We start from the raw sequence: 12,955 nt of genomic DNA on the forward strand, positions 1-12,955 counted from the left end.
GCCAAGCAATTACCTTGCTGAAGGTCAGGCAAGAATTTTCAGGTTCCAGGAAAGCCCATTTCATTATACTTGTTTGTTCTGTAGAAGGGCTTTTGCTTTCTTTTCAAAGTGAATATCTTATGCTGTTATTTACTGAGCATTCACACAGTGCAGTGTGCTCTACTGAGAAAAGAGCAGAGTTGGCTGAGGGTTGGTCTCGCACCCATTAAAGTCAATGACAAAACTACAGCAGCTTCCCTGATAACGCAATTGGCCCTGAGGAGGTACAGTTTTATAGGCACCAAAGCATCGGTACGGACAGAGCATGAAAAGTCAAAGCATGAAGTGAAAATATCTGACAGTATGTTGATCCTATAGCATTCCGATTTTAACACAAGGGAAATCCATACAGTGATATGATGACTCCACATTTATTCAGACCGACCTTGTTAAAAATACAAAGAGATGTCTTTGTTGAAGGATGCAATGCCTTAATCTTGCTTTATATGCATTAGTGTGCTTGTCAATCTAAGGAAGTTAGCAACTGCGAAGTCATAAAATGGATGTTTAAGAAGATAGTTGGACATTTTACTATACCTTATTAAATCTGTATTCTGGTTGAGTATGTAATTTAGGCAATTTGGACGTCTAAGCTGCTGACAGAAGCAATTAAATGCCAATAGCCCAATTTTAAGTTTTATTTAGGCGCTTAATTTAGATGCACTTCAGTGCTTCACTTTTCATCATAAGCTTGGGACATCTAAGTAAATGAATTTCACCCACAAATGTTGTTGCAAGTTTGTCCATGAAGAAATGTAGATTTCTGAAAAAATCGATTATTTCCTCTATTTTTCATACTTGAAAATAGAGGGAGAAGAAATAGGTTTATTTTCACTTTCCAAATTGGCTTTCCTGGTGCAAACATCCATGGAGTAGACTGTATCTGTCAGGTCACTGGGATAGAGCCTGCATCAAGGTGTGTATTTATATATCACCAACTACAAAAGGAGTGTATTCATGATTCTGCCCTTTTTGGATCGTTCTAGCATTGCAACCAATAAATGAAAAGTAAACACCCTAAAGCACTAATAAAACTATTGTAGGGCTTAAAATAGAAGTCAGACAACTGTAACAAGTACCTTTTTTTACTACTGTAGTGAGGATGCTTATGAGAGTTAGATGACATTTCAGACTTCATTGTTGCAGACCGGTTAGCAAGTGTATATTCTTCACAGGTGTGAACAGACAGTAGTGACAATAAAGGACTCTTAGGGATACCAGCTGCACAGTGTGGATCATGCACCCGTTGGACTAACAAGTATTGTGTAGTGATTTTCTTCTTGTGCCTGTTCTGCAGTGAAGACAGTCCCACTCTTCCCTATTCACTTAGTTTGTAGGTTCTGTTTTCTCATTGTCGTGTGGGGATTTTATGAGGTGATGCAGTGTTAATGACTAGAGAGAAATACCCCTCCTGGACTAAGCATGTATGTTAATGCTTTATTGAATTTGAATGTGTCATAATCAGCATGCCTTGCAATTGATTAAATGCCTCCTGTGCTCTCCAGTAGTAAACACGGTGCTTAATTCTCAGAATCACTCCACTTCCTGAACTTTCCATTCTCTCCGTTTTAGATGGCTTGACAGACTGTGTAGACCCTGACTGTTGTCAGCAAAGCAATTGTTACGCAAGTCCTCTCTGCCAGGGTTCGCCTGATCCCCTTGACCTTATTCAGCACAGCCAACCGCCTTTCTCTCAGCATCCTCCACGGCTCTTTTATGATCGAATCAGATTCCTGATTGGGAAGGAAAGCACTCATGTAATCCCAGGAGATGTCTCATTTGAGAGCAGGTGAGTTTTCTTTTAGATGACAGACTTCTCTGAATATCGAGAACCGCAGTGCAATTATTTAACCAGGAGAAAACGGTGATACCTGGATAGCTGAGAATTCTTCCCTGGTGATCAAAAAATATTTTAAAGGATAGCAAACATTTAAGTCCCAACAGCTGAGGAACTTGTTTATCAGATTCTCATTATTATCTAGTTCATAAAAGTGTCACAGCAACAAACTCTTCTACTCTTATTAACGAGACTTTGGCTGTTGTAGAAGGTAAGCTATCTCATACTTGTAAAATAAGTAGGGGGAAGTTCGGCCCTTTATGCTGTAGATAAGTCTAATGGCAGGAAGCAGAAGGACGAGTTGGATTCATATGCGTTGTATTCAGTCACCTTTCTGCCCAATAGAATTTGACTGGTATTTACAGTGTAATAAATTTAACATGTGTCACTTACATATAATCCAGCTACCTAATTAACAAACTTTTTTGGTTTTACTGCATGTTGATAGACTAGCGTGGAGTTTACCATTTTGGTCTGCGGGTTAATCTCAAGCTGTCATGCAAACAGTAGAGTGATCTCTGAGTGTTTGTGAGATTGGCTAGCCCTTTAACAGGAAAAGACTGCAATAGGAAAGGGGCACTTACTTGCTTAGAAAACCTGGTAACACATATTTTCCGGAACATTTGAAATATAGGGGCACATAAGTTTTTTATGCTGTAGTTCACCTGGGACGCTATAACTTACATGCTGACAAAGAGATCCACAAATCATCCACATCACCTAACTATTACCCTGTCAGCTGGGCCTATGCATTAGATAAACTATGTTCCAGTAATAAGGGCATAACAATTTTTTTATTTTCACACATAGCACTTAGGTTACAACCTCGACTTCATTCCATAGCGGCGCACAAATTCAGTGCGCTTTCTCTTTGTAACTTATTAATTTTTAATAAAGTAAATATGTAAACAGAGTCTTTATTGATCTGAAATACCTAAACATTTAATCACTATTAATAATGTAACAGGATGTTATAAATATGTAGAACAACAGGGCATGAAAATGAACTCCATGAGAAGCGCCCACCTGCCAATGGCAGGTCTCTCGGAGTGTGCTGCCTCGCTGAACAGGGCCGCTGCAGCTGGTGCACGGTCCTTGGCTGGCTGTACGCGCAGCGGAGCATCCTGCAGTTTAAACCAAAAGTCACCAGTGGAAGATTTTCCTCATCAAAATGCCTCGCAGTGAGGTGTTTTCGGAGAGGAGGTGAGCGCTCAAGTCGCCTGTACAGTGTTCTGTGACACTGCAAATGTTAGCAGCCGGATTGCACCTAATCCCATCAACGTGCTTTTATAGATATAAGGAACTGATCTTTTAAAGCTATCCCTGATGGGATTTAACTTGGATTTAAAAGCTTTTTCTGAGTATTTCATTTCTTTACCCTGATATCTGCCATGCCTTTGAAGAACGAAGAGCAGCAAAGGCCCGTGTATGAGCAGCAGCCCTCCCTCACCATGGTTTGATACTTTATACCACTAAGGAATACGACTTGTACTTGCATTGGTGCATTGTTCACACCCCAGATATAATTTCCTCCCACTATAGAGAAATTACTAGTCAGTTTAGTGAGAAGATGACGGGGATTCAGATGAGGCTGGCTGTATCTTTGGAATCAGGGCAGTGCCTGGAGACTTGCGCTGTGCCATGTCTCCTGGGTTTTGTCAACAGTAATCTGCAATGTCCTGGGCACCCCGAGGAGTTCATCAGTCCACAATTTGCTTGATCCTCAAGTCTTCCAGGCTGTTGAAAACTTGCCTGTCCATAAGTCAAATATTATTAAAAACTGCCAGAATTTTCCTCAATGATGACAGATAAGCAGAGTCTTAGAAGGAGGCAATAGCTTAGCTGTGCTGCCTCTGTTCAGAAATCTTCCTCTGACGTTGTCAATCTGACTGTCATCTAGTGTCTGTTCTTCCCCTGGGAATTAAGATTACTGAAAAAAATACAGAAAGACAACTGTTACTACAGTAAAAAAAATCAGAAATCTGTGATCCTGCCTATCTGGTACAGACCAAAGAATGCTTGGGGGTTTTTAATCTCCTTTTGGCTATTGCTGAAAAGGTTGTGTCCAGGCAGATGGTATTAACTCATGCCACTTATTTTATAGCATTGGTGGTTCAACAAGAAATGTTGGGAGGATTGGATGAAATAGTGGCATTCATTTGTTTCAGAGCACTGGCATGCATTCCCACTGGTGCTCAAATTTTGCAAAGCCCTGTGTGGCTTCCCCCCCCTTTGCAAGAAGTCTCTGACACCATTAGGAGTATTACGGAAGAAACTTCTATCCAATGTTTTCAGTCTTCTGATTCAAATGACATTGTGCGGTGTTTCTCTGTAGCATAGGCCAGTGGAACTCCAATATGGGTGATGTTTGCATGAATCTCACTGTAGATAAAGCCAAAGTGATGTTGAATAGATTTGGGAAAGCTATCAAAAACGGTGAAGATTATCTCTGTCCTTCAGACTGAAAGCGTTTGGTTTCTGCCATATCCTGGCATTTTCAACATAATCTGAAATACTGAAATTAGTTGTTCTGACAACTGCTGCGACATCTATCCTTTTGCATTTGCATCTTAGACTTTAGCTTAGATCTAATTTTTGAACATTTGGCTTCTACAATGCAGTCAGGGTGTTGCGTTGAGCCACGACTAAATACTACACCAAAATTAATGTTAAGGAGCTAAATGTTTTCAGAACCTGTTTTGCTTTTTATAATGTCAAAGCTATGTCATTTGTACTGGGTTTTTACAAACTCCCAACTTAAACTGGGACATGCTGACAGGCAGATTAGACACATTCTGAATAAATGGAAATGTACTTGCTTACATCAGGAATGGTTTTGACCTACTGCATGTAGCAGGGTGTAGCAGATTATAATGTTTTTATCAGCTTCTGTTCTCAGGAAAGTTTTTAGCTTGTTTCTTTGCTGAGTATTTTTAATGCACACTGCTGGCAAGCTATTTGACTCGCTGCAAATTGCCTACAAAAAGGGTCCAGTGTATGGTACTGAATTAATTACCCTTCAAAGGCTGCTTACAGCAACATTGTCAGCAGGAAGAAATGAATATACCTTACTAGCCTTTAGCTTAATTTCTCTGATTGAAGATTTTAATCAGAAATGTAATACAGTAAATGACATCTTCTGGTAATGTGACACTTGCAAATTCACAAGTTGCTTGACAGAGTTCCACATCTGAGCCTTATGTCTCAGCCTGAGGTAGTCAGAGAATATTGGCAACTTAACACACAAAACAAAAGCAAAAAAAAAAAAAAAAGGCAGATAAGAGAAATGAATATACCTTACTAGCCTTTAGCTTAATTTCTCTGATTGAAGATTTTAATCAGAAATGTAATACAGTAAATGACATCTTCTGGTAATGTGACACTTGCAAATTCACAAGTTGCTTGACAGAGTTCCACATCTGAGCCTTATGTCTCAGCCTGAGGTAGTCAGAGAATATTGGCAACTTTAACACACAAACAAAAGCAAAAAAAAAAAAGGCAGATAAGTAGCAGTAGAGCAAGGCAGAATGGGTGGAATAACAAAATGCTTTACAAGTAGTGAAAGAATGCATCTAGAATTTTAAACTTCTATATAATTTCTCTGATTGAAGATTTTAATCAGAAATGTAATACAGTAAATGACATCTTCTGGTAATGTGACACTTGCAAATTCACAAGTTGCTTGACAGAGTTCCACATCTGAGCCTTATGTCTCAGCCTGAGGTAGTCAGAGAATATTGGCAACTTAACACACAAAACAAAAGCAAAAAAAAAAAAGGCAGATAAGTAGCAGTAGAGCAAGGCAGAATGGTGGTGGAATAACAAAATGCTTTACAAGTAGTGAAAGAATGCATCTAGAATTTTAAACTTCTATTTATATTTTAAATTAGAGATGTCAAACAAACTGCCTGATGGCAGAGAGCTGAGACCCGCAGAGCTGAGATCCTTAGTTACGTGTGGAATGACCCATGAAGCATTGACAGAGAAATCCTACTTCTTTTAGGCCACCTGCAACCCGTGGGAATCTCTGCTTTCTCTCAAAAAGCCAACTGCTCCCTCTGGAGTTGCAGATTTAGTACAGCTTGCCAGGGGACCAGAAACATTTTTAATGCATTTGAAAGCACTAAGGCAGCTTATCAGGGACATGTTCCTTCCCAGCTCCTCCAAATTAGAAAAGACATTTTTGCACTTACTTTCAAGTTAAAACAACCTGGACAGCCTTAGTCCAAGATTATGCAATCATTGCAAGTAGGTGACTGTTGGACAGGTAGTAGGAGTTATTATCCCCCATGAGAAAGAAAAGCAGGCCAGTCACAAGCGTGTAGAATAAATCTTAGAGGCTGAGAATGGAAGAGGAACATACAGCACATTGAGGAGGCATAATGATCTTTAGAGGTTTCTCTGTTAAAATTAAGAAAAGCAGTGAGCGGTAGCAAGGTCCACAGCTCATCTGGAAAGAGGGTGAATGTTGAAGCAAGGAAGCGTGAAGTGGCAGTGGAGTATGAAGTGACATCACTGCAGGGAACGTGCTCTAAAAGAGGAAAGGAATTAAGTGAGGTCTTCTGCAAGCAGCAAAGCTGCAGGGAACCTGCATGCCAGCATGCCTCTGGGCATGGTGGCCTGCTTTGCGAGCTGTCAGAGCATTGGGAAAGGAGGGAGAATCTGCTGCAAAGCGGGGGATGGTTTGTTACCTTCCCGAGCCTTTGAGGTTAGTTCTGGTCATAAAGTAACTGAAAAATGTTGTCATGCCTGCAGTAAATGCAAAAATTAAAACTAATTGTGATCAAACACTTAGTCAGAGATTTGGTAGGTGCTGGTAATTCAAGAAGAGGCCAGAGACTACAAGACTCTTCAACTTAGAGTAGGTAATAAAAAGACAGTAAATAATGAGGACAAATGTAGCAACACGCAGGCAGGCTTAGAACATTTAAAATCTAAAAGATTGCAAAGACAGTTCAATACAGATAAATGTAGAATAATGAGGTTTATGAGTCTTTATCGCATACTGTAAATGTGTGTGGCTTGTAAAATATGACGAATGAAAAAGGAGCAAGAAAGTTGAAAGATAAGTCTCAATATTATTTATGAATAATGAGAAGTAAAGTGAATGAGTAGAGGAAAGAAAGACTGAAATAATGAAGACTTTGATGAGTTGTTATCACACAAATCTGTGCGCTTGATAAAATATGAGGACAGAGTAGAGTCAGAAGGCAGGTCTGTGTGGAATGTACAAACAGGAGTACGAGAATAACGTACTGAATAATGATGACTCTTAGGGGTCTGTCTCAGATCAATGCGTGTTGTAAATACATGGAGTGCACTAATAAAGGGATTAGAAAAGGAAAGGCAGGTCTGTTGACATTAGAAATATGAGAAAACAATAGAAACCAGTAGTTTCTCCTATAACAAATCAAAGACTAATTGAACCTGGCTGTTCTGTTGAGTGAGTCTTGTGAGTCTGTTGAGACACACAAGAGCTTGATTGCCTTCAGTGGAGCAGCAGGTTTCACCCACAAATAGGGCCACAACCACCTTAGTTAATGTAGAAAACGAAACGGTGGTAAATCAGAACTCTGTTTTGCGTACTGGCAGTAATGCAGCCTCTCCCATTCCTCAGGGATTTATCAGCATCTTTGCTGAAAATCAGCATCTTTCGATGTCCTGGAAGCACAGAATTCATCTTAGCAACTGTGGTGAATGGTGTACTCGCAAAGGGGTTAATTTCTACCGGTTGCATTTTCTCAGGTCATAGTCAGCCGGGTTTGATGATATCATAGCGATAAATCAGTGTCCTGTCGAGTGGCTTTGGAGAATGGGATCTTATGAAACAAGTCAGAATTTTCAGAAATTTATGGTCTCCAATTCGTGTGTGTGATTTCATTGGATCATGATCAATTAATCTCTCAAGGGATATTTTTTAAATTCATATATGGACTCCTAAATAACTTTAATCTGAGAAGCTGTTAAGTTTTTCCTTTAGACTACATATTCACTGTGCAAAGGTAGGATGTGTCTGTTGAGATCTACCATGAACTTTCAAATTGAGAGAGAAACATAACAATGTCTAAATTTATGCTTATTGTTTATATTGAGTAATTAATGCCGGTTACCTTTGTAAGTATTCTATTGGTTTTGACTCTAAATGTCTTAACGTTATCAAAAGACTTCGGCATACACTGTTCGCTTCATTATGTGAAACCACAGTTCCAGGAAATATGTGCAATTGTATCGTTAGATCCCAAAACCTGGATCCGTTCAGCCGGTGGAGGTATGCTAATGTAGCGTACCTGACGGCACGGCGCAAAATACTGAAAGGTGTTTCAGTGGAATGTAGCCGTGTAAGCCCTTAGAAAATCCCACTCAGTCCTAATCTGCACCGTGAGGGTGTTTTACATCTTATTCCTCATCCTTGATGAGACTTGTCTCCTTTATGTTTCAGTCTTCAAATACACAAAAGGCTAAAACTAAGAAAAAGAGAGTAATTTCTTCACTGTTTCTGTGGCCAGGGTGAAAGTAATGGTCTTGAAGGGCAGCGGTGGAGATTCAAATTAGGCAGCAGGAAAAACTTACCATGAGTAAAGCACTCATACAGAAGCATTGGAATGGGTTACTTGGTGAGGTTATTGAGTCAGACAAGCATCTGTCTGGAGTAATGTAGGTATAGTTGATCTTACCTGAGGCAAAGGAATGGGCAAGATCAAGTCTTGCATTTCCTTTCAGCTCTCATTTTCTATGATTCTGTGATCCTGTTAGCCTCTGATTAGACCCACTTAGTAACGAGTTCACTTTCCTGTCCGTTGACTTTGATGCGTTCTGCTGTGCTGCCATATTCCAACCTCTTTACTGGAATGGGAGGATTTTTGTGCTGGAAAGTGGGTGCAAGTCCAACACATCCCAGAGGGAATTTAAAAGGGCATAACGTGATGGGGGATTGAGAAAAATGTATGATACTCTTGATCAGGCACTCTCTGAATTTACCTATATAACTTTCTGAAGTTCAGTGAAGACTATGTGTCTCACTGCTGCCTTATCGCATTAGTTCAGCTTTTTTCTAATAGACAGCGATGCCCTATTCTTAGCAGCAGAGAATGAGGTTTCATTCTCCCCTTTCACAAATCATCACCCCCTAGAGCTGCAGCAAGCTAAATCACGCTATCAGTGAAACCTTTGCGGCGCTATTGAATGGCAGAACAAATGGTATCCTGAGATATAGCCGGAAATGGAAATATATTCTCGATACACCATGGAGAGTCTATGTGTCGTCTTCATGAGATAATGGTTTTTCAAATCAATCTTTTGGACTTGTTTGAATTTTCATTCAAAATCAACAGTCATAATTATATCAGAGTAGTTCTGTCTGCCTGGGACAGAAGCATAGCACGGTTTCTGAAATCAATGCCCTTCTCACCCTCCTGATGTGTCTAACGTGTTGCCTTCTGCTCTTTTTGTTACAGACGGGCATGTGTCATTCGAGGCCAGGTGGTAGCAATAGACGGAACGCCTTTGGTTGGAGTGAACGTCAGTTTTCTGCACCACAATGAGTATGGATACACCATCAGTCGACAAGATGGAAGGTCAGAGTTTCATGTATGGTCTTTCACTGGTTTGGATTTGCATAGTTAGGGCCATCTACCACCTTCTATTCATGTACAAAATTTTCATAGACATCGCTGTTCATAGTGTGGATTGAGGATGGCATCTGGCCCTCAGCTCTGGCAGCGCATTTAGTTAGAGCTCTCTGTGGTAAAGGGACCAAAGAAGAAAGAGAAGAAGAAAAAACCTGCACAGCAACAAGATTACAGTGGCATTCAAACACCTGGAGTCAAAATGTGCTGTAACAGCACCTTCTTGGCATTTGAATATTTTCACTAGTCAGGTTTTCCAGAGAATTCCCTGTCTTCCCTTTTTTTTTTTTCTGTTGTTAACTGTGAATCTTCCAAGTAGTTTATTGAGGTGTCAATGAAGTTAAGTCCTTTAGTTGATCACCTGAGCCACACAAGTAAAAGTGAGCACAGACTCTTTCCAGAGCCAAAATGGTTAAATTGCTGTTCCACAACCAGTCCTGAACAATGCTGGCTTCCCTCTCTTCCCCAGCCGTGTAAGGCTGAGTTCAGTTCTCGAAGAGAGATGAAGTTCCTATATATTCTATATTGCACTCCAGGGTTGGCCATCCATTTGCAATTGGGTCACGATTTGCTCCTGAACTTGAATTAAGCTGCTAAGGGCAGTTTAAGACTTCATCTTCCTTGGCTGTGTTGTGAATGACAAGAAATGAGAAGCTATCTTCCAACAGGGAGAGAGCGTAAATTGTCACTGTTTCCACAGTTTGTGTTGTTTTGTTTGGCTTTGTCAATTTATAAAAGTAAGGAGCGTGCATATTTATTTTACCTTAGTTTAATGACTTTCAAATAGCGCTACTGAAAGTTAGTAATTATCGTTTCCTCTTTACACTAGCCTGGCTAAAGTTGCTGCATTAAAATATGCTACCTGTATTTCTCTGTGAATGTAATCGGTGTCATTTGGGAAATATGATGAGATATGCATAATTAAGCCTGACTTCTTATCACAGTTTGTTACCATCAAAAGCCTCCATAATAGATGCATTCAATAATACAGAGAGTGAAGTATCTATTTATATATTACCTTGTGTTGCCTGACTATGGATGTCAGAAACTCAGGAAATTGAGACTCCCTATGTCATGCCTTCTATGTACCACTGTTTTGCAGCCCAGATATGCCAAAGGTTCTTCACAGTAGCTCCCAGAGGATCACCTGCCTTATGTACAAGAGCTGATTCAGTTCTCAGTGCAATTAATCGGCATCTTTCCCAAAAATTTCATATCCTGCACAGAGGGGTCTCCTGCTCAGTGTACTCAAAGTGTACTCTTTTCCTCCTGCTACTTTTAGAAAAAGGGAAAAGGATATGTTAATAGAGAAAAGGCCTAACAGGCTTTAAGACTTCTTATTCTGCATGCCGTACCTGCATAGATTATAAGTAGCATCCCTTTTCTGGGCTAGGAATTTCTTTTCATATAAACCAAAGTAACTGGGTCCACACTCTTGTTACAGATGACTCATTAGTATCGGTTCTAGTTGATAAATAGAGGGGAGATAGGTCAAGTAACAGTGAAGTACTGTACCTTGCTATCGATGCATACAGGGAGAAAGCACAGAGAGGTAAAGCTTCTTTGCGAATACCAAGGTGATGCCGGGAAGGTATACGTGAATGATTTCACAGAGTAAATTAAGGGCTGTAATGAGCAACATAAAGTTTTTGTTTGTGATGCATTGAAAGTTGTGGTAATATGATGATAAACCAAAAAGAAACAAAGCATTTTGTTTTCTCTTTTCCAGTTTTGACCTTGTGGCTGTTGGAGGCATCTCCGTCACTTTAGTTTTTGACAGATCTCCTTTCATATCTGAAAAAAGGACACTTTGGTTGCCTTGGAATAGATTTATCATCGTAGACAAAGTTGTAATGCAAAGAACAGAGTCGGACACACCGTCTTGCGACATCAGTAGTTTTATCAGCCCAAATCCGATTGTACTCCCTTCACCCTTGACAGCATTTGGAGGGTCCTGTCCCGAAAGAGGAACCATTATTCCAGAGCTACAGGTAATGAAGAGAGTTTCAAATTAACAATTTGTTCAGCTGCAGAACAAGTTCTAGACAATTTTAGAAGAAGATACCAAATAGTGAGCAATTAACTGCTGTGATGTTACTCACTTGTCAGAATGACACCAGTGCATATCTCTTTAGTACTCTTTCACAAGATGCTTTTCTCTTTTTTTCTTTATTTATTTTTTGTTAATTTTTTAAGGTGCTTTATTTCTTACCTCCAAGGAGAAGAAAGTGGGGAGTCCTAACATGATTTATTATTGAAATCCTGATTTATTTATAGCGATGCGCAAAACCATTCCTAGGTTACAGATAAACAGTACAACTTCCCCATACGTCAATGTGAGACATGACCCAAGATGCTTTGAAGACTCCTAGGGATGTTTCATCCGTTCACATCTTCTAGTTCTTTACGATGGCATCTCCAGCTGCATTTTAGCTTCTTGATTTTTATTATTTTCTTTCCAAGGTAGAGCAATTTTAACATGATCTTTAGGATTGTTTTTATTTAAATGTCTTTTTTTCTTGACACTCCCTTAAGCGTTTAGAAGCAATTTCTAATTAACCTTGTATTTAACTGTTCTTTTGTTTGGGACTTAAAAGAGATTGTATGAGTCGAACACCCAACAAAATACCACTACGCAGGTTTCAGATCACGTTAACCCCCATAAGTTTTAGTATGTTGTTTAAGCAGTTAGAGTTCAAGCAATAAGGCCTCTTTTGGGTTCTCTTTAATTTCACTGAGCAAGTCTGGAAGATATTTTGGAGGCTACCTGTAAGACATGGATATTTCCAACCTTTTCTCTTTTTCTCGTGAAAGTGTTGCCACTGATTAAGGGCCTTTATTCTACATGTGAGAGACCTCTGATTGAACTCAATTATGTCTAAACATCTCCATAACTATTAAAAACATTATCACGTTTTAGGCAGTTGATGGCCATAGTGTTGCTTCACAGAACATACTAAATGAAACTAATGAACATAAATTAAGAATAACTGATGCACACTAGTAAGAAAAAACTGGTCACATTACTCCACATGAGTAATGGGCCTTCTTTAAACAGCGAGGTACCCAAGTCACATTACTCCACATGAGGTGTTCCTGGGCCTTCTTTAAACAGCGAGGTACCCAAAGATGCACTCCACTCGGAGAGAAAGTGCCCCCAGTCCTTTCTTTGTCATTGGAGGGTCCTTAGAGTGTTACATTTCATTGTACGGTACTGGGAAATGAACAAAAAGTACCCAGAATAATCGGAGGAGATATATTAGCATGTATTAATGCATGAATATTTCTTCCTGCTTTTCTATTAAAAAATGAGACGAGATGTCAGATGTATGACAGAGGGGGCAGCTGGGATGTCAGCAGGAAAGAAGGGGAACACTGCAAATCAGGCACAATGAAGGGAGCAGGATTTCCCTGGCAACACTACATTTCATATGTTGAAACGACAAGTGCTGGC

The 12,955-nt window shown here is 39.8% G+C and overlaps 1 protein-coding gene across 2 annotated transcripts in view; it reads left to right on the forward strand.

The window, feature by feature from the left end:
• The window catches only part of TENM1 (teneurin transmembrane protein 1), a 254,601-nt gene that overhangs the window by 167,398 nt on the left and 74,248 nt on the right, over positions 1-12,955 (forward strand). For both annotated transcript variants that reach the window (XM_009275367.1, XM_019471028.1), the window contains 3 exons: positions 1,612-1,828; positions 9,331-9,450; positions 11,231-11,492. In XM_009275367.1, the coding sequence (XP_009273642.1) occupies positions 1,612-1,828; positions 9,331-9,450; positions 11,231-11,492 (599 nt within the window). The remainder of the gene's footprint in view (positions 1-1,611; positions 1,829-9,330; positions 9,451-11,230; positions 11,493-12,955) is intronic.

This window comes from Aptenodytes forsteri, unplaced genomic scaffold (genome assembly GCF_000699145.1).
Source record: "Aptenodytes forsteri isolate BGI_AS27 unplaced genomic scaffold, ASM69914v1 Scaffold143, whole genome shotgun sequence".
Classification (NCBI taxonomy): Eukaryota; Metazoa; Chordata; class Aves; order Sphenisciformes; family Spheniscidae; genus Aptenodytes; species Aptenodytes forsteri.